Genomic DNA, 24,213 nt, shown 5'->3' with positions numbered 1-24,213 from the left:
CATTAAGAAAAGGGGGAAGGGGCGGGGCCGGGGTGTCAGTCAAAGGGAGGGGGCGTGGCCGCTGAGAGGCGGCTGTCAATCATGGGAAAGGGCGGGGATTATGCAGCCCGAGGGGCGGGGCTAAACCCGTCAGACCCCGCCCACTTTGGAGACACCACACCCCCCCCCCCCCCCCAAAAAAAAAAAAAACAAAAAATTCAAATTGGGGGAGGGGCTGCGTTTATTGACTCCATTTTGGGGGCATTTGGGGGGAATTTGGGGAAATTTGAGGGGCTCAGACCCTCCCCAAACTGGGAACAATTTTGGGGCTGATTTTTGGGGGGATTTTGGGGGAATTTGGGGTGCTCAGATTCTCTCCAGACCGAGGAGGATTTTTGGGTTCATTTTTTGGGGATTTTTGGGGAAATTTTGGGGAATTTTGGTGGCTCAGACCCTCCCCACGCCGGGGACGATTTTTGGGCTGAATTTTGGCGATTTTGGGGCTGTCAGGGCCCCCCCAGCACCCCCAGGGGCCCCCCCAGGATCAGCCCCGTGTCCGGGGGGGGGTCCTTGATCATCGGCAGGATCTGCGGGGGGCAATTAGCGCTAATTAGTGACAATTAGTGATAATTAACCCTCATTAACCCTCCTTCAACCCTCGTTAACCCAAAAAACACCAAAATCAACCCAAAACCCCCAGAAAATAGAGTCTAATTAACACTAATGAGCTAATTAACCCTCATTAACCCTTCAGAAGGAGTCTAATTAACCCTAACAAGCTAATTGAAATGCATTATTTGCTTAACCAGCCCTTAATTAGACCTAATTAGCCCACCTCTAATTAACCCTAACAAACCACATTGCCACCCCTTTATCAACCCTTAATTAAGGCCCTAATTAACTGTAACTAGCCAGCCTTTAGTCACCCCTAATTAATGCATTAACTACGCCCTAATTAACAGTAATTAGCAGCCTCTAATCAGTCCTAATTAAACCATTAACCATGCCCTAACTAACTGTAATTAGCCAGCCTCTAATCTGCCCTAATTACCCAACTAACCACCCCCTAATTAACTCCTAACTAATAAACTCTAATTATTCTCTAATTAACCCATTAAACACGGCCTAATTAACAAGTTTGTGGGCGGGGTTTTCACTGCCAGGTGGGCGTGGTCTGACAGGGTGTGGTCAGGTGGGTGTGGCCTCGTGTGAGCGAATGTGGGTGGAGCCAACAGGAGAGGGTGGGCGTGGCTTGACGGGGCAGGCGTGGCCAGGATGGGGTGGGCGTGGTCGGAGCAGGGTGGGCGTGGTCGGAGTGGGGTGGGCGTGGTCGGAGCAGGGTGGGCGTGGTCGGAGTGGGGTGGGCGTGGTCGGAGCGGGGTGGGCGTGGTCGGAGTGGGGTGGGCGTGGTCGGAGCAGGGTGGGCGTGGTCGGAGTGGGGTGGGCGTGGCAAGGAGTGGATTTGGCATTGTCAGGGGAGGGTGGGCGTGGCCAGGGGAAGGTGGGCGTGGCCTCTCACCCGTTTGCACTTGGCGTGGGCGGCTCAGGTGAGGCTGGGGCGTGGCTAGGGATGGCTGGGCGTGGCCTGGGATGGGTGGGCGTGGCCTGGGATGGATGGGCGTGGCTAGGGATGAGTGGGCGTGGCCTGGGATGGGTGGGCGTGGCTAGGGATGGGGTGGGCGTGGCCGGGGGCGTGGCCTCCCACCCGTTTGCACTTGGCATGGGCGGCTCAGGCGAGGCTGGGGCGGGGCATAGGTGGGTTGGGCGTGGCCAGGGATGGGTGGGCGTGGCCGGGGCGGGGTGGGCGTGGCCGGGGGGGCGTGGCCCCTCACCTGCTTGAACTTGGGGTGGGCGGCGTCGCGCAGCAGCAGCAGCAGGAGGCTCTCGCAGGTGCTCAGGTAGGCGCCGGCCTGGCGCATGCGGGACAGGGCCAGGGCCCGCTCCGCCTGGCTGGGACCCCCCCCAAATTACACCGGGACCCCCACCCTAATTACACCGGGACCCCCACCCTAATTACACCGGGACCCCCACCCTAATACACCTGGGACCCCACCCTAATTACACCGGGACCCCCACCCTAATTACACCGGGACCCCCACCCTAATTACACTGGGACCCCCACCCAAAATACACCTGGGACCCCCACCCTAATTACACCGGGACCCTGGGACCCCCACCCAAATTACACCGGGACCCCCACCCAAATACACCTGGGACCCCCACCCAAAATACACCTGGGACCCTGGGACCCCCACCCAAATACACCTGGGACCCCACCCTAATTACACTGGGACCCCCACCCTAATTACACCGGGACCCCCACCCAAATACACCTGGGACCCTGGGACCCCCACCCAAATACACCTGGGACCCCCACCCTAATTACACCGGGACCCTGGGACCCCCACCCAAATTACACCGGGACCCCCACCCTAATACACCGGGACCCCCACCCAAATACACCTGGGACCCCCACCCAAAATACACCTGGGACCCCCACCCAAATTACACCGGGACCCCCACCCAAATTACACCGGGACCCCCACCCAAATCCACCTGGGACCCCCACCCAAATATACCTGGGACCCCCACCCAAAATACACCTGAGACCCCCCCCAAAATACACCTGGGACCCCCACCCAAAATACACCTGGGACCCCCACCCAAATTACACCGGGACCCTGGGACCCCCACCCAAATACACCTGTGACCCCCACCCAAATCCACCTGGGACCCCCACCCAAATCCACCTGGGACCCCCACCCAAAATACACCTGGGACCCCCACCCAAATCCACCTGGGACCCCCAAACCCCACCCCCAAACGCCGCCCCCAGGGCCCGCTCCGCCTGGCTGGGACCCCTCCCCAAATCCACCTGAGAGCCCCCCAAAGTCCCCCCCAGATTCTCCCCCAAATCCCCCCAAAATCCCCCGAAATTCCCACAGCCCCTCAAGGCCCCAAAATCCCCGGAACTGACCCCAAAATCCCGGGATTCGGCCCAAAAATCCCCAGGCCCCCAAAGACCCCAAAATCCCCAGAATTGGCCCCAAACTCCCCCAAATCCACGGGAGTCTCATAGGCTCCAAAATCCCCAGAAATGGCCCCAAAATCCTGCAGCATTTGCCCCAAAATCCCCCAGAATTGGCCCCAAAATCCCCAGATTTGGCCCCAAACTCCCCAGGTCCCCAAAGGCCCCAAAATCCCCAAAATTGGCCCCAAAATCCCAGGAATTGGCCCCAAATCCCCAATGCTCCCAAAGGCCCCAAAATCTCCCAAATTGGCCCCAAATCCCCCAGAATTGGCCCCAAAATCCCGGGATTTGGCCCCAAACCTTCCAGGTCCCCAAAGGCCCCAAAATCCTCAGAATTGGCCCCAAACCCCCCCCAGAGGCCCCAAAATCCCCGGATTTGGCCCCAAAATCCCCAAAAATGGCCCAAAATCCCCCAAATTGGCCCCAAAATCCCCCAGAATTGGCCCCAAAATCCCGGGATTTGGCCCCAAACACCCCCAAAGGTCCCAAAATCCCCGGATTTGGCCCCAAAGGCCCTAAAATCCCCAAAAATGGCCCCAAAATCCCAGGAATTGACCCCAAATCCCCAATGCTCCCAAAGGCCCCAAAATCCCCCAGAATTGGCCCCAAAATCCCCCAGAATTGGCCCCAAAATCCCGGGATTTGGCCCCAAACCTTCCAGGTCCCCAAAGGCCCCAAAATCCCCAAAAATGGCCCCAAAATCGCCGGATTTGGCCCCAAAATCGGCGGCTTTGGCCCCAAACCTGCGCGAGGACACCGCGTCGGCCACCACGTGCACGTCCAGCCCCCGCTCCAGCAGGTCCAGCGCCGTTTGCTGGTGGGGGGGACACAAATTTTGGGGTGAATTTCGGCAGTTTTGGGGCTCCCGGGGTGCCCCAAAATCCGGGGTTAAAGTTTGGGGGGGTCCTGGCCCAAAATTCCCTCTGGAATCCCCAAATTTCCCCCAAAATCCCCCCAGGTTTTGGTTTTCTGCCCAAAACTTCATTTAGGGCCCCTCAAATGATCTGATTTTGGGGTTCCCTCCCCAAAACTCCCCCAAATCTCCTGATTTCGGGATTTTCTTCCCCAAAACCCCTTCCAGGACGCCTCAAACTCCCCAATTTCGGGGTTTTTCCCCCAAACTCCCATCTAGGACCCCCCAAACCTCCCCAGACCCTCCCAAATTTGGCTGTGCCTCCCCAAAACTCGCTGATATTACATTTTCTCCCCCAAACCCCATCTAGGACCCCCCAAACTCCCCAAATTTGGGGTTTTTTTCCCCCAAACTCCCCAATTTTGGTTTTTTTTCCCCCAAACTCCCCAATTTTGTTTTTTTTTTCCCCCAAACTCCCCAATTTTGGTGTTTTTTTCCCCCAAACTCCCCATTTTCGGGGTTTTTTCCCCCAAACTCCCCAATTTTGGTTTTTTTTCCCCCAAACTCCCCAATTTTGGTGTTTTTTTCCCCCAAACTCCCCATTTTCGGGTTTTTTTCCCCCAAACTCCCCAATTTCGGGGTTCTTTTCTCCCAAACTCCTCAATTTTGGGTTTTTCTTCCCCCAAACTCCCAATTTTTGGGTTTTTTCCCCCCAAATTCCCCAATTTCAGGTTTTTTTCCCCCAGACTCCCCAATTTCGGTATTTTTTTCCCCCAGTTTCGGGGTTTTCTCCCCCAAACTCCCCAATTTCGGGGTTTTTCCCCCAGACTCCGCAGTTTCAGGTGTTTTTCCCCCAAACTCCCCAATTTCGGGTTTTTTTCTCCCAGTTTCGGGTTTTTTCCCCCAAACTCCCCGATTTCGTTTTTTTTTCCCCCAGACACCCAGATTTCGGGTTTTCTCCCCCAGACTCCCCGATTTCGGGTTTTTTCCCCAAACTCCCCAATTTCGGGTTTTTTTCCCCCGATTTTGGCTTTTTTCCCCAAACTCCCCAATTTTTGGTTTTTCCCCCAGACTCCCCGATTTCGGGTTTTTTTCCCCCGATTTCGGGTTTTTCCCCCAAACTCCCCGATTTTGTGGTTTTTTCCCCCGATTTTGGGTTTTTTTCCCCAAACTCCCCAATTTCATGTTTTTTTCCCTCGATTTCGGGTTTTTTCCCCCCGATTTCAGGTTGTTTCCCCAGACTCCCCGATTTCGGGGTTTTTTCCCCCGATTTTGGGTTTTTTCCCCCCGATTTCGGGTTGTTTCCCCAGACTCCCCAATTTCGGGTTTTTCCCCCCAATTTCAGGTTTTTCCCCCAGACTCCCCGATTTCGGGTTTTTCCCCCCAATTTCGGGTTGTTTCCCCCGAGTCCCCGATTTCAGGTTTTTCCCCCCAATTTCAGGTTGTTTTCCCAGACTCCCCAATTTCAGGTTTTTCCCCCAGACTCCCCAATTTTGGGTTTTTTCCCCGAATTTCAGGTTGTTTCCCCAGACTCCCCAATTTCGGGTTTTTTCCCCGAATTTCGGGTTGTTTCCCCAGACTCCCCGATTTCGGGTTGTTTCCCCAGACTCCCCAATTTCGGGTTTTTCCCCCCAATTTCAGGTTTTTCCCCCAGACTCCCCGATTTCGGGCTGTTTCCCCCAATTTCAGGTTGTTTCCCCAGACTCTCCGATTTCAGGTTTTTTCCCCCAATTTCAGGTTTTTCCCCCAGACTCCCCGATTTCGGGCTGTTTCCCCCAATTTCAGGTTGTTTCCCCAGACTCCCCGATTTCGGGTTTTTTCCCCCCGATTTCGGGTTGTTTCCCCAGACTCCCCAATTTCAGGTTGTTTTCCCAGACTCCCCGATTTCAGGTTTTTCCCCCAGACTCCCCGATTTCAGGTTTTTCCCCCAGACTCCCCGATTTCAGGTTTTTCCCCCAGACTCCCCGATTTCGGGCTGTTTCCCCCCGATTTCGGGTTGTTTCCCCAGACTCCCCAATTTCGGGTTTTTTCCCCCCAATTTCGGGTTTTTCCCCCAGACTCCCCGATTTCGGGTTGTTTCCCCAGACTCCCCGATTTCAGGTTTTTCCCCCAGACTCCCCGATTTCGGGCTGTTTCCCCCCGATTTCGGGTTGTTTCCCCAGACTCCCCAATTTCGGGTTGTTTCCCCAGACTCCCCGATTTCAGGTTGTTTCCCCAGACTCCCCGATTTCAGGTTGTTTCCCCAGACTCCTCGATTTCGGGTTTTTTCCCCCCAATTTCAGGTTTTTCCCCCAGACTCCCCGATTTCGGTCTGTTTCCCCCAATTTCAGGTTGTTTCCCCAGACTCCCCGATTTCGGGTTTTTCCCCCCAATTTCGGGTTGTTTCCCCCGAGTGCCCGATTTGTGGTTTTTCCCCGATCCGGGCGTTTTCCCCTGCCGGGCAGCCTCACCAGCACGCAGGCGTGCGCCTCGATGCCGCAGAGCAGCACGTGCCGCAGCCGCGGGTCGCGCAGGACGGGCGCGGCCGCCCCGGCCATGCTGAAGGCGGTTTTGGGCAGCCGGGGCAGGTCCTGCGCGCCCAGCTCGGGCACCGTGGGGCCCAGCACGTCCGGCCGCTGCTCCGTCAGCAGCGCCGGGATCCCCAGGATCCGGCAGCCCTGCGGAAACCGGGCTGAGGCGCGGCTTTTCCGCCACTTTGCGCGGGTTTTTTTGGCGATTTTTAGTGATTTTTTAGTGATTTTTTAGCGATTTTTTAGTGATTTTTTAGTGATTTTTTTAGAGATTTTTAGTGATTTTTTAGAGATTTTTAGTGATTTTTTAGTGATTTTTTAGTGATTTTTTAGTGATTTTTTAGTGATTTTTTTGTGATTTTTAGTGATTTTTAGTGATTTTTTAGTGATTTTTTAGTGATTTTTCCGTGATTTTTTAGTGATTATTAGTGATTTTTAGTGATTTTTTAAGTGATTTTTTAGCGATTTTTAGTGATTTTATAGTGATTTTTAGTGATTTTTTAGTGATTTTTTTGTGATTTTTAGTGATTTTTTAGTGATTTTTTTAGTGATTTTTTAGTGATTTTTTAGTGATTTTTTTAGTGATTTTTTAGTGATTATTAAGTGATTTTTTAGTGATTATTAGTGATTTTTTAGTGATTTTTTTGTGATTTTTAGTGATTTTTAGTGATTTTTTAGTGATTTTTTAGTGATTTTTCCGTGATTTTTTAGTGATTATTAGTGATTTTTAGTGATTTTTAAAGTGATTTTTTAGCGATTTTTAGTGATTTTTTAGTGATTTTTAGCGATTTTTTGGCGATTTTTTGGCGATTTTTTAGCGATTTTTTAGTGATTTTTTAGCGATTTTTGGCGATTTTTTAGCGATTTTTTAGCGATTTTTAAGCAATTTTTAAGCGATTTTTTAGAGATTTTTAGTGATTTTTTAGCGATTTTTAGTGATTTTTTAGTGATTTTTTTAGAGATTTTTAGTGATTTTTTAAGTGATTTTTAGTGATTTTTTAGAGATTTTTAGTGATTTTTTAGAGATTTTTAGTGATTTTTTAGTGATTTTTTAGTGATTTTTTAGTGATTTTTCCGTGATTTTTTAGTGATTATTAGTGATTTTTAGTGATTTTTTAAGTGATTTTTTAGCGATTTTTAGTGATTTTTTAGTGATTTTTAGCGATTTTTTGGCGATTTTTTGGCGATTTTTTAGCAATTTTTAAGCGATTTTTTAGCGATTTTTAGTGATTTTTTAGCGATTTTTTAGTGATTTTTTAGTGATTTTTTTTTACTGATTTTTTAGTGATTATTAGTGATTTTTAGTGATTTTTTAGTGATTTTTTAGCGATTTTTTGGCGATTTTTTGGCGATTTTTTAGCGATTTTTTAGTGATTTTTTAGTGATTTTTTTAGTGATTTTTTAGTGATTTTTTTAGTGATTTTTAGTGATTTTTTAAGTGATTTTTAGTGATTTTTTAGTGATTTTTTAGAGATTTTTAAGTGATTTTTAGTGATTTTTAAAGTGATTTTTAAAGTGATTTTTTAGTGATTTTTTAGTGATTTTTTAGTGATTTTTAGTGATTTTTTAGTGATTTTTAGTGATTTTTAGTGATTTTTTAGTGATTTTTAGCGATTTTTTAGCAATATTTTGGCGATTTTTTAGCGATTTTTAGTGATTTTTAGTGATTTTTAAGTAATTTTTTAGTGATATTTTAGTGATTTTTAGTGATTTTTTAGCGATTTTTAGCGATTTTTTGGGGGGTGTTTTGGGAGTGGTTTTGGGGTATTTTGGGGATGTTTTTGGGATGCTTTTAGGGTGTTTCGGGGTAGTTTTTGGGGCTATTTTGGGGGCTATTTTCAGGGTGGTTTTTGGGCTATTTTCGGGGTATTTCGGGGATGTTTTTAAGGGTGTTTTTAGAGTGGTTTTAGGGTTATTTTTGAGGTGATTTCAGGGTATTTTGGGGCTATTTTTGGGGTTATTTTTAGGGTGATTTCAGGGTGTTTTGGGGCGGTTTTGGGGCTCATTTTGAGGGTGATTTTTGGGGTTATTTTCGGGGTGTTTTTTGGGCTATTTTGGGGGTATTTTGGGAGTGGTTTTTGGGCTATTTTGGGGGTATTTTGGGGGTGGTTTTTGGGTATTTTTGGGGTTATTTTTGGGGCGATTTCAGGGTGTTTTGGGCTGGTTTTTGGGCTGGTTTTGAGGATGTTTTGGGGTATTTTTGGGGTTATTTTTGGGGCGATTTGGTGGTATTTCGGGGACGTTTTCGGGGTATTTTAGGGGGTATTTTGGGAGTGTTTTCCGGGGTATTTTGGGGGTATTTTGGGGATGATTTTAGGGTGGTTTTAGGGTTATTTGGGGGGTGATTTGGGGGGTGTTTTTAGGGTGGTCTTGGGGTGTTTTGGGGCTATTTTCGGGGTGGTTTCGGGTTATTTTTGGGGCGATTTGGGGCCGTTCCGGCGTCCCCACCTGCAGCATGCGCGCGGCCACGGCCACGATCTGCGGGAAGGCGACGATGGAGCCGCGGAACTGCTCCTGGAGATCGCACAGGAACAGAACCGAGGAGCCCACGCGGGGCCAGCCCAGGCGGGCGGCGGCCATCGGCACACCTGGGACAGCTGAGCACACCTGGGGGGACACGTGGGGACAGCTGGGGACAGCTGGGGACAGCTGGGGACAGCTGGGGGCACCTGGGAGCATCACGGACACACCTGGGGACACCTGGGGACACACATGGGCACAGCTGGGGACAGCTGGAGCACACCTGGAGACAGGTGAGAACACCTGGGGGAACGCCTGGGGGTCATTTGGGCACACCTGGACACACCTGGGGACTCCTGGGAGCATCACAGACACACCTGGGGGCACCTTGGCACACCTGGGACACACCCGGGCACACCTGGGGGCACCTGAGCACACCTGGGACACACCTGGGCACACCTGGGACACACCTGGGCACACCTGAGCACACCTGGGCACACCTGGGACACACCCGGGCACACCTGAGCACACCTGGGCACACCTGGGACACACCTGGGCACACCTGAGCACACCTGGGCACACCTGGGACACACCTGGGCACACCTGAGCACACCTGGGCACACCTGGGACACACCTGGGCACACCTGGGGTCCCACGCGGGCACACCTGAGGACACCGGCGACACGTGAGGTAGACACGTGACACAGCCGGGGGTAGGTCACGTGGGACCCGGCACACCTGTGGCACACCTGGGGGAGGTCACGTGGGTCACGGCCCACCTAGGCAAGGTCACCCGGGGATCACGTGACACCCGCGCGCTCCGGGCTCACCTGGGGGGTGGGGGGGTGTCACCTGGGCGCGGTCACGTGATCCCGGCTCCCCCTTCCACGTGACCCGAACCCCCCCAGCCCTTCCCCCCCCTCCCCGCACCCACCTGCGGCCGCTCCGCGCGCGCGCTCCGCGCTACACTGGCGCCACGTGACCGCCGGAGGGAAAACCCCGCCCCTCCCGCCCCTTGCAGCCAATCAGCGCCTCCCGCGGGGCGCCCCGCCGGCCAATGGGAAACGGAGGCGCCAGCGGGTCGCGCCCACCTCTCCAACTCCCCCGCTCTCAGCCAATCCGGAGGCGCCGCTGAGCTCCCGGCCAATCAGAGGCCGAAGGGGGCGGGGCTTGGCGTGAGGGGAAGCCGGGGGCGACCCCAAAAATCTCCGAAATTGCCCCCAAATCGGCCCGAAATTGCCTCAAAATCTGCCCCAAACCGGCCCGGAATTCCCCAGATAATCCCGAAATCTCGCAAATCCGCCCCAAATCACCCCAAATCCGACATTTCACCCCAAAATCTGCGTTACCGGAAGGGCCCGGCCGTTGCCGGTCCCGGAACCCCCAAAATCTCCGTTATTTACCTCAAATCTCTGTTATTGACCCCTGAATCTCTGATATTGACCCCTAAATCTCCGTTATTCACACCAAATCTCCGTTATGGACCCCTAAATCTCCATTTTCACCCCAAAATCTGCGTTACCGGAAGGGCCCGGCCGTTACCGGTCCCGGAACCCCCAAAATCTCCGTTATTGTCCCCAAAATCGCCGTTACCGGCGGTTCCTCGACCGTTACCGACCCCTAAACCACCACTAAAACCGCCCTGGACCCCCAAAATCTCCGATAGTCGCCTCAAAAATCTCAATTTTCACCTCTAAATCTCCGTTATTGGCGTTTCTCCGGCCGTTACCGACCCCGAATCCCCCAAACCCCTCAGGATCCCTCAAAGACCCCCAAACCTCCCAAACCCCCTCAAAGACCCTCAAAACCTCCCCAAATCCCCCATAAACTCCCTGAGGACCCCCAAAACCTCCTCAAAACCCTCCAAATACCCCTCAAAGACCCCCAAAACCTCCTCAGGACCCCCCAAATCCCCCTCAAAATCCCGTCAAAGACCCCCAAATACACCCAAGGCTCCCCAAATCCCCCTCAAAGACCCCCAAAACCTCTTCAGGACCCCCCAACCTTCTCAAGAACCCCCAAATCCCCCTCAAAATCCCATCAGGACCCTCCAAACGCCCCCAAACTCCCTCAAAGACCCCCAAAACCTCCTCAAATCATCCCAAAATTCCCTCAAAGACCCCCAAATCCCCCTCAGGACCCCCCAAATCTCACCCAAATCGCCACAAAACTCGGTCAAGAACCCCCAAATCCCCCTCAAAATCCCCTCAAAGACTCCCAAAACTCCCTCAGGACCCCCAAAATCCCCTCAGGACTCCCTCAAAGACCCCCAAAACCTCCCCAAATTACCCCTAAACTCCCTCAGGAGCCCCCAAATCTCCCCCAAATCCCCCTAAAACCCGGTCAGGACCCCCCAAATCTCCCCTCAAAATCCCATCAAAGACCCCCAAATACACCCAAGACTCCCCAAATCCCCCTCAAAGACCCCCAAAACCCCCTCAGGGCCCCCTAAATCTCACCAAAATCCCCCTAAAACCCGGTCAAGACCCCCCAAATCCCCCTCAAAATCCCCTCAAAGACCCCCAAAACCTCCCCAAATCACCCCCAAACCCCCTCAGGACCCCTCAAACCCTCCCAAGACCCCTCCCCAAACCGCCCCCTGCCCACCGTTACCGGCCCCTCTCCGTCCGTTACCCCCTCCCCAAACGCCCCCCGAACGCCCCCATTCCGGTGTCGCCATGGTGCGGGCGGCACTGTGGGCCCTGCTGGGCGCCATTTGGGTCTGGGGGCTGCCCGGGGAGGGGCGGGGGGCTGCGTGCTGTGCGACCCCGCGGCTGCAAACCGCCCCCAAACCCTGTTAGAGACCCCCAAATCCCCCTCAGGACCCCCCAAACCGCCCCCAAACCCTGTCAGAGACCCCCAAATCCCCCTCAGGACCCCCCAAACCGCCCCCAAACCCTGATAGAGACCCCCAAATCCCCCTCAGGACCCCCCTAAACCGCCCCCAAACCCTGTTAGAGACCCCCAAATCCCCCTCAGGACCCCCCAAAACCGCCCCCAAACCCTGCTAAAGACCCCCAAATCCCCCTCAGGACCCCCCAAACCGCCCCCAAACCCTGTCAGAGACCCCCAAACCCCCCTCAGGACCCCCCAAACCGCCCCCAAACCCTGTCAGAGACCCCCAAATCCCCCTCAGGACCCCCCAAACCGCCCCCAAACCCTGTCAGAGACCCCCAAACCCCCCTCAGGACCCCCCCAAACCGCCCCCAAACCCTGTTAGAGACCCCCAAATCCCCCTCAGGACCCCCCAAACCGCCCCCAAACCCTGTTAGAGACCCCCAAATCCCCCTCAGGACCCCCCTAAACCGCCCCCAAACCCTGTTAGAGACCCCCAAACCCCCCTCAGGACCCCCCAAACCGCCCCCAAACCCTGTCAGAGACCCCCAAATCCCCCTCAGGACCCCCCAAACCGCCCCCAAACCCTGTCAGAGACCCCCAAACCCCCCTCAGGACCCCCCCAAACCGCCCCCAAACCCTGATAGAGACCCCCAAATCCCCCTCAGGACCCCCCTAAACCGCCCCCAAACCCTGTTAGAGACCCCCAAACCCCCCTCAGGACCCCCCAAACCGCCCCCAAACCCTGTCAGAGACCCCCAAACCCCCCTCAGGACCCCCCCAAACCGCCCCCAAACCCTGATAGAGACCCCCAAATCCCCCTCAGGACCCCCCTAAACCGCCCCCAAACCCTGTTAGAGACCCCCAAATCCCCCTCAGGACCCCCCAAACCGCCCCCAAACCCTGTCAGAGACCCCCAAACCCCCCTCAGGACCCCCCCAAACCGCCCCCAAACCCTGTTAGAGACCCCCAAACCCCCCTCAGGACCCCCCAAACCGCCCCCAAACCCTGTCAGAGACCCCCAAACCCCCCTCAGGACCCCCCCAAACCGGCCCCAAACCCTGTTAGAGACCCCCAAACCCCCCTCAGGACCCCCCAAACCGCCCCCAAACCCTGTCAGAGACCCCCAAACCCCCCTCAGGACCCCCCAAACCGCCCCCAAACCCTGCTAGAGACCCCCAAATCCCCCTCAGGACCCCCCAAAACCGCCCCCAAACCCTGCTAAAGACCCCCAAATCCCCCTCAGGACCCCCCAAAACCGCCCCCAAACCCTGTTAGAGACCCCCAAATCCCCCTCAGGACCCCCCAAAACCGCCCCCAAACCCTGCTAAAGACCCCCAAATCCCCCTCAGGACCCCCCAAACCGCCCCCAAACCCTGTCAGAGACCCCCAAACCCCCCTCAGGACCCCCCAAACCGCCCCCAAACCCTGTCAGAGACCCCCAAATCCCCCTCAGGACCCCCCAAACCGCCCCCAAACCCTGTCAGAGACCCCCAAACCCCCCTCAGGACCCCCCCAAACCGCCCCCAAACCCTGATAGAGACCCCCAAATCCCCCTCAGGACCCCCCTAAACCGCCCCCAAACCCTGTTAGAGACCCCCAAACCCCCCTCAGGACCCCCCAAACCGCCCCCAAACCCTGTCAGAGACCCCCAAATCCCCCTCAGGACCCCCCTAAACCGCCCCCAAACCCTGTTAGAGACCCCCAAATCCCCCTCAGGACCCCCCAAACCGCCCCCAAACCCTGTTAGAGACCCCCAAATCCCCCCTCAGGACCCCCCCAAACCGCCCCCAAACCCTGTTAGAGACCCCCAAATCCCCCTCAGGACCCCCCCAAACCGCCCCCAAACCCTGCTAAAGACCCCCAAATCCCCCTCAGGACCCCCCAAACCGCCCCCAAACCCTGTTAGAGACCCCCAAACCCCCCTCAGGACCCCCCCAAACCGCCCCCAAACCCTGTTAGAGACCCCCAAATCCCCCTCAGGACCCCCCTAAACCGCCCCCAAACCCTGTTAGAGACCCCCAAATCCCCCTCAGGACCCCCCAAACCGCCCCCAAACCCTGTCAGAGACCCCCAAACCCCCCTCAGGACCCCCCCAAACCGCCCCGTGCCCGCCGTTACCGTCCGTTACCCCCTCCCCAAACGCCCCCCAACGCCCCCATTCCGGTGTCGCCATGGTGCGGGCGGCGCTGTGGGCCCTGCTGGGCGCCGTTTGGGTCTGGGGGCTGCCCGGGGGGGCGGGGGGCTGCGTGCTGTGCGACCCCGCGGCGGGGGCGGCGCTCGGGGAGCTGCTGGGGCCGTTCCTGGAGCGGGCGCTGCCGGCCGAGCCCGCCGCCAGGGGGCGCCTCGGGACCCTCGTGCTCCGCGGGGTGCTGGGGCTGGCGCGGCTGCCGCGGGACCCCCGCAGCTTCATGGGGGTCATCGGTCAGTGCAGACCCCTCCCCAAATTCACCGAAATACCCCTAACCCACCCCCGGGACCCCCCAAACCATCCCCTGCCTAACCGGGACCCCCAAATGCTCCGAAATTCCCCCCAAAACCTCCTCAAATCCTCCCCAAATCCTCCCCAAGGGACCCCCGCAGCTCCATGGGGGTCATCGGTCAGTGCAGACCCCTCCCCAAATTCACCCAAACACCCCTAACCCGCCCCCGGGACCCCCAAATCTTCCGAAATTCCCCCCAAAATCCTCCTCAAATCCTCCCCAAATCCTCCCCAGGGACCCCCGCAGCTCCATGGGGGTCATCGGTCAGTGCAGACCCCTCCCCAAATTCCATATTTCCCTTTAAATCCCATTTAATCGCCCAAATCCTTCCCCTGGGACCCCCAAATCCTCCCCAAATCCCCTCCCGAACCCCCTGAAACTGCCCAGACCCCTCCCCAAATTCATCCCAAATCCAGAAGGGGCTGGGAAGGGGATTTGGGGGCGGATTTTGGGTGGAGTTTTGGGGGAATTTGGGCGAATTTCGGGGTTTTTTTTGTGAATTTCGGGATTTTGGGGTGTCTGAGTGAGCCCCGGGACCCCTCCCCAGACCAGGCCACCCTGGAGGAAGCTTCCAGCAATTTCCGCCGGACGCTGAGCAGGGTCATGAGCCAGGACCTGCAAGGTGACCCCAAAAACAGCCCCGGGCATCGCGGGGTTAATTGGGGTTAATTTGGGTTCATTGGGGTTTAATTGGGGATGTATTGGGGGTTTTCATTGAGATTTATTGGGGTTTTTATTGGGGATTTATTGGGGTTTAATTGGGATTTTATTGGGGATTTATTGGGGTTTAATTGCGATTTTTATTGGGGATTTATTGAGGATTTATTGAGGTTTAATTGCGATTTTTATTGGGGATTTATTGAGGATTTATTGGGGTTTAATCGGGATTTTTATTGGGGATTTTTTGGGCTTTAATTTCGGTCATTTTTAGGGATTTATTTGAGTTTTTATTTCTGTTTTTATTGGGGTTTAATTGGGATTTTTATTGGGGATTTTTTGGGCTTTAATTTCGGTCATTTTTAGGGATTTATTTGAGTTTTTATTTCTGTTTTTATTGGGGTTTAATTGGGTTTTTATTGGGCTACTTATTGGCCTTTAATTTGAGTTATTTTTAGGGATTTATTGGGTTTTTATTGGGGGATTTATTGGGGTTTAATTGGGATTTTTATTGGGGATTTATTGGGGTTTAATTGGGTAATTTTGGGGGGATTTATTGGGGTTTAATTGATTTTTTTATTGGGGTTTAATTTAGGGGTTTTTATTGGTTTTTATTGGGGTTTAATTAATTTAATTAAAAGCAAAGCCCCAAAAAGCCCCAAATTTCCCCCAATGCCCCCAGACCAGCAGATCCACCAGGAGCTGCTCTGGGCCATGAGAGAGATCAAGGAGGATTTTGAGCGGCTCATGAAGCGTTTCCAGAGCCAGGGTGGGACCCCAAAACCCCCCCAAAATACCCCAAAATCCCCTCTGGGAACTCCCTAAAATCCCCCAAAATCCCTCCCGAAATTCGCCCTTGGAACCCCACAAAAAATTCTCAAAAATCCCCCCCAAAATCCCCTCTGGGAACCCCCCAAATCCCTCCCGAAATTCGCCCTGGGAACCCCCAAAAATTTCCCCCAAATTCCTCCCAAAATCCCCCCAAAAATTCTCAAAAAATCCCGTCTGGGAATCCTCAAAATCCCTCCCAAAATTTCCCCCAAATTCTCCCCAAAAAAAATCCTCAAAAATTCTCCCCGGGACCCCCCAAAATCCCTCAAGAAATTCGCCCTTGGAACCCCCAAAATTTGCCCCAAATTCTCCCCAAAATTCTCCTCTGGGAACCCCCAAAATCCCTCCCCAAATTCGCCCTGGGAACCCCCCCAAAATTTTCCCCAAAATCCCCCCAAAAATTCTCAAAAAATCCCGTCTGGGAATCCTCAAAATCCCTCCCAAAATTTCCCCCCAAAAAAGTCCTCAAAAATTCTTCCCGGGACCCCCCAAAATCCCTCAAGAAATTCGCCCTTGGAACCCCCAAAATTTGCCCCAAATTCTCCCCAAAATCCCCTCTGGGAACCCCCAAAATCCCTCCCCAAATTCGCCCTTGGGACCCCAAAAATTTCCCCCAAATTCTCCCCAAAATTCTCCCCAGGAACCCCCAAAATCCCTCCCCAAATTCGCCCTTTGGGACCCCAAAAAATTTTCCCCCAATTCTTCCCAAAATCCTCAAAAATCCCCCCAAAAATTCTCAAAAAATCCCGTCTGGGAATCCTCAAAATCCCTCCCAAAATTCCCCCAAATTCTCCCAAAAAAATTCCTCAAAAATTCTCCCCGGGACCCCCCAAAATCCCTCAAGAAATCCCTTGGAACCCCCAAAATTTGCCCCAAATCCTCCCCAAAATCCCCTCTGGGAACACCCAAAATCCCTCCCCAAATTCGCCCTTTGGGACCCCAAAAAATTTTCCCCGAATTCTTCCCAAAATCCTCAAAAATCCCCCCAAAAATTCCTCATCAATTTTGGGAACCCCCAAAATCTCCTCCAAATCACCCCCCAAAATCCCCCAAATCCTCCCCAAAAATTTCCCCCAAACCCCCCCATTTTAACCCGATTTTCCCTTTTTCCGCAGTTTATTGCCCCAATAAATGCGGTAAGCGGCGCCGGGGGGGGTTCGGGGGGTCCCGGGTGACCCCAAAATCCCCAAATTTTTCCCAAAATCGCCGGAATTTGCCCCAAAATCGCTGCCAGGGCGGATGGAGGTGCTGTGGATCGAGTGCATCTTCTGCAACCTGACCCGCTTCGCCTGCAACCGCGGGCTGGACTGCGGCGGTGAGGGGGATTTGGGGAAATTTGGGGATTTTGGGGGACATTTGGGGACATTTGGGGGGATTTGGGGCATTTTGGGGGGTCCCGGGGGGTTTTGGGGAATATTGAGAATTTTGGGGGAATTTTGGGGGGGATTTTTGGGGGGGTTACAGGAGGGGTTTGGGGGCCTGGACTTGGGTGGTGAGGGGGATTTGGGGGAATTTGGGGAGTTTTGGGGGGATTTTGGGGGAATTTGGGGAGTTTTGGGGGGACTTGGGGCATTTTGGGGGCTCCCGGGGGCTTTTGGGGAATATTGGGAATTTTGGGGGATTTTTGGGGCATTACAGGAGGGGTTTGGGGGCCTGGACTGAGGTGGTGAGGGGGATTTGGGGAAATTTGGGGAATTTTGGGCGAATTTGGGGAGTTTTGGGGGGATTTGGGGCATTTTGGGGGGTCACGGGGGGTTTTGGGGAATATTGGGAATTTTGGGGGATTTTTGGGGGATTACAGGAGGGGTTTGGGGGCCTGGACTGAGGTGGTCAGGGGGGAATTTGGGGGAATTTTGGGGGGAATTTGGGGGAATTTTGGGGGGTCCCGAGGGGTCTCGGGGGGTTTTGGGGGGGTCCCGGGGGATTTTTGGGGATTTTTGTGGGGAAATTTGGGGGCAGTTTTGGGGGGTTTCGGGGAGATTTTGGGGAGTTTCTGAGGGGATTTGGGGAGAGGTTTGAGGGGTCTCGGGGGGGGTTTCTGGGGGTTACGGGGGAATTTGGGGGGGGGTCCTGGGGGTCTTTGAGGGATTTTGGGGGTCCTGGAGGTGATTTTTGGGGTGTTTTGGGGGGATTTTTTAGGGGTCCCAGCGGATTTTTTGGGGCGATTTTTGGGGTTCCGGGGGATTTTTTGGGGGGGGTCTCAGGGGATTTTTGGGGAGGGGTCTCGTGGGGATTTTTTGGGGGTCAATTTCGTGCCTCGGACCGAGCCCAGCGCGGCCATTTCGGCTCCTCCCAAATTGGGGAGGGGTCTGCCAAGGGGTGGGGGCGGCTCGGGGGGGGGGATTTAATTTGGGGAGGGGTCTCACCCCCCCTCCCCCCCCAGAGCGGCAGCTGTGGGTGGAGGAGGGGCAGGACCTGGTGCTGGATTGTGCCCTGCCCTGGCACGGGGCGTCCCACGGGGCCAAGACCTACAGCTTCTACCGGGTAACGCCCCCGAGACCCCTCCCCAAATTACCCAAATTCCCCCAAAAAATCCCCAAAAAATCCCCCCCAAAAAATCCCCCCCAAAATCCCTCCCCAAATTCGCCCTTTTAGCCTCCCCAATTTCCCCCCAAATGCCCCAAAGTTTGCCCCTAAAATCCCCTTTGGGACCCCCCAAATTCACCCCAAAAATCCTCCCCGGGGACCCCCCCAAATTCCCTCCCGAAATTTCTTCCAAATTCTCCCCAAAATTCCCCAAAAAAATCCTCAAAAATCCCCTTTGGGACCCCCCCAAATTCACCCCAAAAATCCTCCCCCTGGGACCCCCCCAAAACCCCTCCCGAAATTCACTCTTGGAACCCCCCCAAATCCTCCCCAAATTCTCCCCAAATTCACCCCCAAAAAAATGCTCAAAACCCCCCCCGGGAATCCCCAAATTCCTCCCAAAATTCACCCTTGAGACCCCCAAAAACTTGCCCCAAATTCCCAAAAAACCCCCCCAAAAAATCCCCCCTGGGACCCCCCAAAATCCCTCCCGAAATTTCTTCCAAATTCTCCCCAAAATTCCCAAAAAAAATCCTCAAAAATCCCCTTTGGGACCCCCCAAGTTCACCCCCAAAAATTCCTTAAAAATCCCCCCTGGGAATCCCCAAATTCCTCCCAAAATTCACCCGTGAGACCCCCAAAAACTTCCCCCAAATTCCCCAAAAATTTTCCCCCAAAACCCCCAAATTCCCCATTTTCTGCCCCTTTCAGCGCCTGGAACCGCCCGGGGACGCCCCGGAGCCCTCGGCGCCCCCTCCCCAAATTCCCAAATTTCCCCATTTTCTGCCCATTTCAGCACCTGGAATCCCCCGGGGCGCCCCCTCCCCAAATTCCCAAATCCCCAAATTTCCCCATTTTCTGCCCTTTCAGCGCCTGGAATCCCCCGGGGAGGCCCCCGAGCCCCCTCCCCAAATTCCCAAATTCCCAATTTCCCCATTTTCTGCCCCTTTCAGCACCTGGAATCCCCCGGGGAGGCCCCCGAGGCCTCGGCGCCCCCTCCCCAAATTCCCAAATCCCCCAATTTCCCCATTTTCTGCCCATTTCAGCACCTGGAATCCCCCGGGGCGCCCCCTCCCCAAATTCCCAAATCCCCAAATTTCCCCATTTTCTGCCCATTTCAGCACCTGGAATTCCCCGGGGAGGCCCCCGAGCCCCCTCCCCAAATTCCCAAATTCCCAATTTCCCCATTTTCTGCCCCTTTCAGCACCTGGAATCCCCCGGGGAGGGCCCCGAGGCCTCGGCGCCCCCTCCCCAAATTCCCAAATCCCCCAATTTCCCCATTTTCTGCCCCTTTCAGCACCTGGAATCCCCCGGGGCGCCCCCTCCCCAAATTCCCAAATCCCCAAATTTCCCCATTTTCTGCCCATTTCAGCACCTGGAATCCCCCGGGGAGGCCCCCGAGCCCCCTCCCCAAATTCCCAAATTCCCAATTTCCCCATTTTCTGCCCCTTTCAGCACCTGGAATCCCCCGGGGAGGGCCCCGAGCCCTCGGCGCCCCCTCCCCAAATCCTCAAATTTCCCCATTTTCTGCCCATTTCAGCACCTGGAACCGCCCGGGGAGGCCCCCGAGGCCTCGGCGCCCCCTCCCCAAATTCCCAAACCCCCCAAATTTCCCCATTTTCTGCCCCTTTCAGCACCTGGAATCCCCCGGGGAGGCCCCCGAGCCCTCGGCGCCCCCTCCCCAGCCGCAGGGCGGCTCCGGGACCCCCGCCCCGCCCAGGGCGCGCCCCCCGCCCGCGGAGCGGCTGCTGCGGAGCGGCCCCGAGCCGGTGCTGCAGCTCCAGGCGGCGGCGGCGGCGGCCGCGGGCCGGTACCGGTGCCTCATGCGCGGCCCCACCGGCAAGGCGGGATCGCAGCTGCACTTCAACGTCACCGGTGAGAGCGCCAAACACTCCCCGAAATGTACCCGAAACAGCCCCGAAATATCCCCAGAATGTACCCGGAATAGCTCCGAAATATTCCTGAAATATGTCCTAAATATCCCCCAAACACCCCCCAAAATATCCCCTAAATATCCCCAAAGTACCCAAGAAACACCCCGAAAATATCCCCCAAAATATTCCTGAAATATCTCCTAAATATCCCCCAAACATCCCCCGAAATATCCCCTAAATATCCCCTAAATATCCCCAAAGTACCCAAGAAACACCCCGAAAATATCCCCCAAAATATTCCTGAAATATGTCCTAAATATCCCCCAAACAACCCCCGAAATATCCCCTAAATATCCCCTAAATATCCCCAAAGTACCCAAGAAACACCCCGAAAATATCCCCCAAAATATTCCTGAAATATGTCCTAAATATCCCCCAAACACCCCCCGAAATATCCCCTAAATATCCCCAAAGTATCCAAGAAACACCCCGAAAATATCTCCCAAAATATTCCTGAAATATGTCCTAAATATCCCCCAAACACCCCCCAAAATATCCCCTAAATATCCCCAAAGTATCCAAGAAACACCCCGAAAATATCTCCCAAAATATTCCTGAAATATCTCCTAAATATCCCCCAAACATCCCCCGAAATATCCCCTAAATATCCCCAAAGTACCCAAGAAACTCCCCCAAAATATCCCCCAAAATATTCCTGAAATATCTCCTAAATATCCCCCAAACAACCCCCTAAATATCCCCTAAATATCCCCAAAGTACCCAAGAAACACCCCCAAAATATCCCCCAAAATATTCCTGAAATATGTCCTAAATATCCCCCAAACAACCCCCGAAATATCCCCTAAATATCCCCAAAGTATCCAAGAAACTCCCCCAAAATATTCCCGAAATATCTCCTAAATGTCCCCCAAACACCCCCCGAAATATCCCCAAAATATCTACTAAATTCCCCCTAAAATATCTCCTAAATATTTCCGAAACACACCCCGAAACAGCCACAAAATGTACCCGAAATATCCCTGAAATGTCCCCAAAATATCTACTAAATATCCCCAAAATATCCCCTTAATATTTCCGAAACGCACCCCAAAATAGACCCGAAATGTACCTGAAATGTCCCGCAAAATATCTACTAAATATCCCCAAAATATTCCCGAAACACACCCCGAAATATCCCCGAAATAGCCCCAAAACATCACTGAATTATTTACAAAATATCCCTGAAATATTCTCAAAGTATCCCCAAAATACCCCTAAAAAAATTTTGGGGATATCCCTGAAATATCCCCAAAATATCGTTGAAATATCCCCAAAATGTCCACTAAATATCCACAAAATGTCCCCCGAAACATCCCTAAAAATACCCCCAAAATATCCGAGAAACATCTCTGAAGATACCCCCGGAATATTTCCAAAATATCCCTAAAATTACTCTCGAAATAAACCCCAAATCGTCCCCAAAATATCCCCGAGATACCCGCGAAAAATCCCCGAGATACCCGCGAAAAATCCCCAAAATACCCGCGAAAAACCCCCAAAATACCCGCGAAAAATCCCCAAAATACCCGCGAAAAATCCCCGAAATACCCGCGAAAAATCCCCAAAATATTTCCAAAATATCCCTAAAAATACCCCCGAAAAATCCCCAAAATATTTCCAAAATATCCCCAAAATACCCCCGAAAAACCCCCAAAATATTTCCAAAATATCCCTAAAAATACCCCCAAATATCCCCAAAATATCCCCAAAAATATCCAAGAAATATCCCTAAAAATACCCCAAAAATATCCCCAAAAATCCCCCCAGGGCTGTCCCCAAATGCCCTCGGGACCCCTCCCCAAAATCTCCTCAAAATCCCCCCCCAGGACCCCCCAAAATCTCCCCAAAATCCTCCCAGATCCTCCAAAATCCCCCCAAAATCCCCCCAGGACCCCCCAAAATCCCACCCAACCCCCCCCAGGACCCCCAAAATCCCCCCCAAATCCCCTCAGGACCCCCCAAACCCCCGTGGACCCCCCGAAATCCCCCCAGGACCCCCAAAATCCCACCCAAATCCCCCCCAGGACCCCCCAAATCCCCTCAAATCCTCCCCAGGACCCCCCAAAATCCCCCCCAAATCCCCTCAGGACCCCCCAAACCCCCGTGGACCCCCAAAATCCCACCCAGACCCCCCCCAGGACCCCCCAAAATCCCCCCCAAATCCTCCCAGATCCTCCAATATCCCCCCAAAATCCCCTCAGGACCCCCAAAATCCCCCCCAAATCCCCCAAAATCCCCCCCAAATCCCCTCAGGACCCCCCCAAATCCCCTCAGGACCCCCAAAATCCCACCCAAACCCCCCATAGGGCCCCCCAAAATCGCCCCCAAATCCCCTCAGGAGCCCCCCAAACCCCCGTGGACCCCCCGAAATCCCCCCAGGACCCCCAAAATCCCCTCAAATCCTCCCCAGGACCCCCCAAAATCCCCCCAAATCACCTCAGGTCCCCCCCAAATCCCCCAGGACCCCCCGAAATCCCCCCCAAATCCCCTCAGGTCCCCCCCAGATCCCCTCAGGACCCCCCAACCCCCCCCAGGACCCCCCAAAATCCCCCCCAAATCCCCTCAGGACCCCCCAAAATCTCCCCCAAATCCCCTCAGGACCCCCCAAACCCCCGTGGACCCCCCGAAATCCCCCCAGGACCCCCAAAATCCCACCCAAACCCCCCCCAGGACCCCCCGAAATCCCCCCCCAGGACCCCCCAAACCCCCCGGGACCCCCCAAAATCCCCCCCAAATCCCCTCAGGACCCCCAAAATCCCCCCCAAATCCCCTCAGGACCCCCCAAACCCCCGTGGACCCCCCGAAATCCCCCCAGGACCCCCAAAATCCCACCCAACCCCCCCCCAGAACCCCCCAAAATCCCCCAAATTCCTCCCCAGGACCCCCCGAAATCCCCCCCAAATCCCCTCAGGACCCCCCAAACCCCCGTGGACCCCCCGAAATCCCCCCAGGACCCCCAAAATCCCACCCAGATCCCCCTCCAGGACCCCGCAAATCCCCTCAAATCCTCCCCAGGATCCCCCAAAATCCCCCCCCAAATCCCCTCAGGACCCCCCAAACCCCCGTGGACCCCCCGAAATCCCCTCAGGACCCCCAAAATCCCCCCCAAACCCCCTCAGGACCCCCCAAACCCCCGTGGACCCCCCGAAATCCCCTCAGGACCCCCAAAATCCCCCCCAAATCCCCTCCCCAACGCGAGGCCCCTCCCCCTGGCAGTGCTGCCCCGCCCCCGGCTGCAGGGCCCCGCCCCGCCCCCCCCGCGCGCCCCCCGCGGGCTCCCCCCGGCCGCGCTCGCCGCCATCGCCGTCACGACTATCGCGACAGTGCTGGTGGCCGCGGGCATCGCATGGTGAGACCCGCAGCGGGGAGGGGGTCTGGGGGGGTTTTGGGGGGTCCCGAGGGGGATTTTGGGGCGATTCTTGGGGGATTTGAAGGGGTTTGGGGGGATTTTGGAGGGTCCTGGGGGAATTTGGGGGGGATCTTGGGGGTCCTGGGGGATGTTTGGAGGGTTCTGGGGGGATTCTGGGGGGGTCGCAGGGAGGTTTTGGAGGGTCTCGGGAGGGTTTGGGGAGATTTTGGGGGTCCTGGGGGGGATTTTGGGGGTCCTGAGGGGGATTTTGGGGTGTTTTGGGGGGTTCTGAGGGGGTTTCAGGGGGATTTGGGGGGGTCCTGGGGGAGTTTTGGGAGTCTCGGGGGGAATTTGGGGGGGTCCTGGGGGGAATTTGGGGGCATTTTAAGGGTCCCGAGGGGGGTTTTAGCGGCGGTTCGGGGGAATTTGGGGGGCGTTCTGGGGGTCCCAGTGGGATTTCATGGAGTTTCAGGGGGATTTTGGGAGGTTCCGGGGGAATTTTGGGGGGTCCCAGAGGGATTTTGGGGGTTCCTGGGGGGATTTTGGGGGCATTTTTGGGGGGTTTCAGGGCGTTTTTGGCCGTTTCGTGGCGATTTTGGGGCGTGGAAGCCACGCCCACTCGTGAGACCGCGCCCACTGGAGGCGTGGCTTGCCAAGATAAACCCCGCCCTCTTTCTGTGGCCCCGCCCCCAGGTTCTGCCTCCGGCGCGGGGACCCCCGGGAGCGGCAGGACCCCCCCCAAATAAAGGATCAGTGACCCCGCCC

The 24,213-nt window shown here is 54.8% G+C and overlaps 2 protein-coding genes across 5 annotated transcripts; one reads left to right on the top strand and one right to left on the bottom strand.

Annotated features, from left to right (window-relative positions):
- Positions 1-204: 204 nt before the first annotated feature.
- ISOC2 (isochorismatase domain containing 2) lies at positions 205-10,550 on the bottom strand. 4 transcript variants are annotated; one of them, XM_058822762.1, is made up of 7 exons: positions 10,525-10,550; positions 9,478-9,582; positions 8,822-8,980; positions 6,314-6,520; positions 3,754-3,824; positions 1,812-1,929; positions 205-566 (listed from the first exon to the last, which is right to left on the bottom strand). In XM_058822762.1, the coding sequence occupies exons 3-7, from the start codon at positions 8,951-8,953 to the stop codon at positions 486-488; spliced, it is 609 nt and encodes a 202-aa protein (XP_058678745.1). In that variant the 5' UTR covers positions 8,954-8,980; positions 9,478-9,582; positions 10,525-10,550; the 3' UTR covers positions 205-485. The 4 variants fall into 4 exon arrangements, with proteins under 4 accessions (XP_058678745.1, XP_058678743.1, XP_058678744.1 ...); XM_058822760.1 differs by lacking the exon at positions 10,525-10,550 and having other exon boundaries at positions 9,500-9,640; XM_058822761.1 differs by lacking the exon at positions 10,525-10,550 and having other exon boundaries at positions 9,468-9,528.
- Positions 10,551-13,842: 3,292 nt separating this feature from the next.
- Positions 13,843-24,205, top strand: IZUMO1 (izumo sperm-oocyte fusion 1). Its single transcript, XM_058822694.1, has 9 exons — positions 13,843-14,092; positions 14,699-14,773; positions 15,491-15,577; positions 16,755-16,775; positions 16,874-16,954; positions 18,023-18,123; positions 19,800-20,040; positions 23,316-23,448; positions 24,142-24,205. Exons 1-9 carry the CDS (start codon positions 13,843-13,845, stop codon positions 24,203-24,205), a joined length of 1,053 nt encoding a protein of 350 aa, XP_058678677.1.
- The last annotated feature ends 8 nt before the right edge of the window (positions 24,206-24,213 follow it).

This window comes from Ammospiza caudacuta, chromosome 34 (assembly GCF_027887145.1).
Source record: "Ammospiza caudacuta isolate bAmmCau1 chromosome 34, bAmmCau1.pri, whole genome shotgun sequence".
NCBI classification, from domain to species: domain Eukaryota; kingdom Metazoa; phylum Chordata; class Aves; order Passeriformes; family Passerellidae; genus Ammospiza; species Ammospiza caudacuta.
Note: the sequence above shows the minus strand (reverse complement) of the source record. Positions and strands in the feature narration are given on the sequence as shown.

Coding starts and splice junctions, on each gene's coding strand:
- ISOC2 (XM_058822762.1), bottom strand. CDS start 8,953: ATGGCCGCCGCCCGCCTGGGCTGGCCCCGCGTGGGCTCCTCGGTTCTG. Junction 6,521..8,821: donor TGGCCGCGCGCATGCTGCAG/GTGGGGACGCCG, acceptor CGGTTTCCGCAG/GGCTGCCGGATCCTGGGGAT. Junction 1,930..3,753: donor GACGCGGTGTCCTCGCGCAG/GTTTGGGGCCAA, acceptor GGGGGGTCCCAG/CCAGGCGGAGCGGGCCCTGG.
- IZUMO1 (XM_058822694.1), top strand. CDS start 13,843: ATGGTGCGGGCGGCGCTGTGGGCCCTGCTGGGCGCCGTTTGGGTCTGG. Junction 15,578..16,754: donor GAAGCGTTTCCAGAGCCAGG/GTGGGACCCCAA, acceptor CTTTTTCCGCAG/TTTATTGCCCCAATAAATGC. Junction 18,124..19,799: donor AGACCTACAGCTTCTACCGG/GTAACGCCCCCG, acceptor TGCCCCTTTCAG/CACCTGGAATCCCCCGGGGA.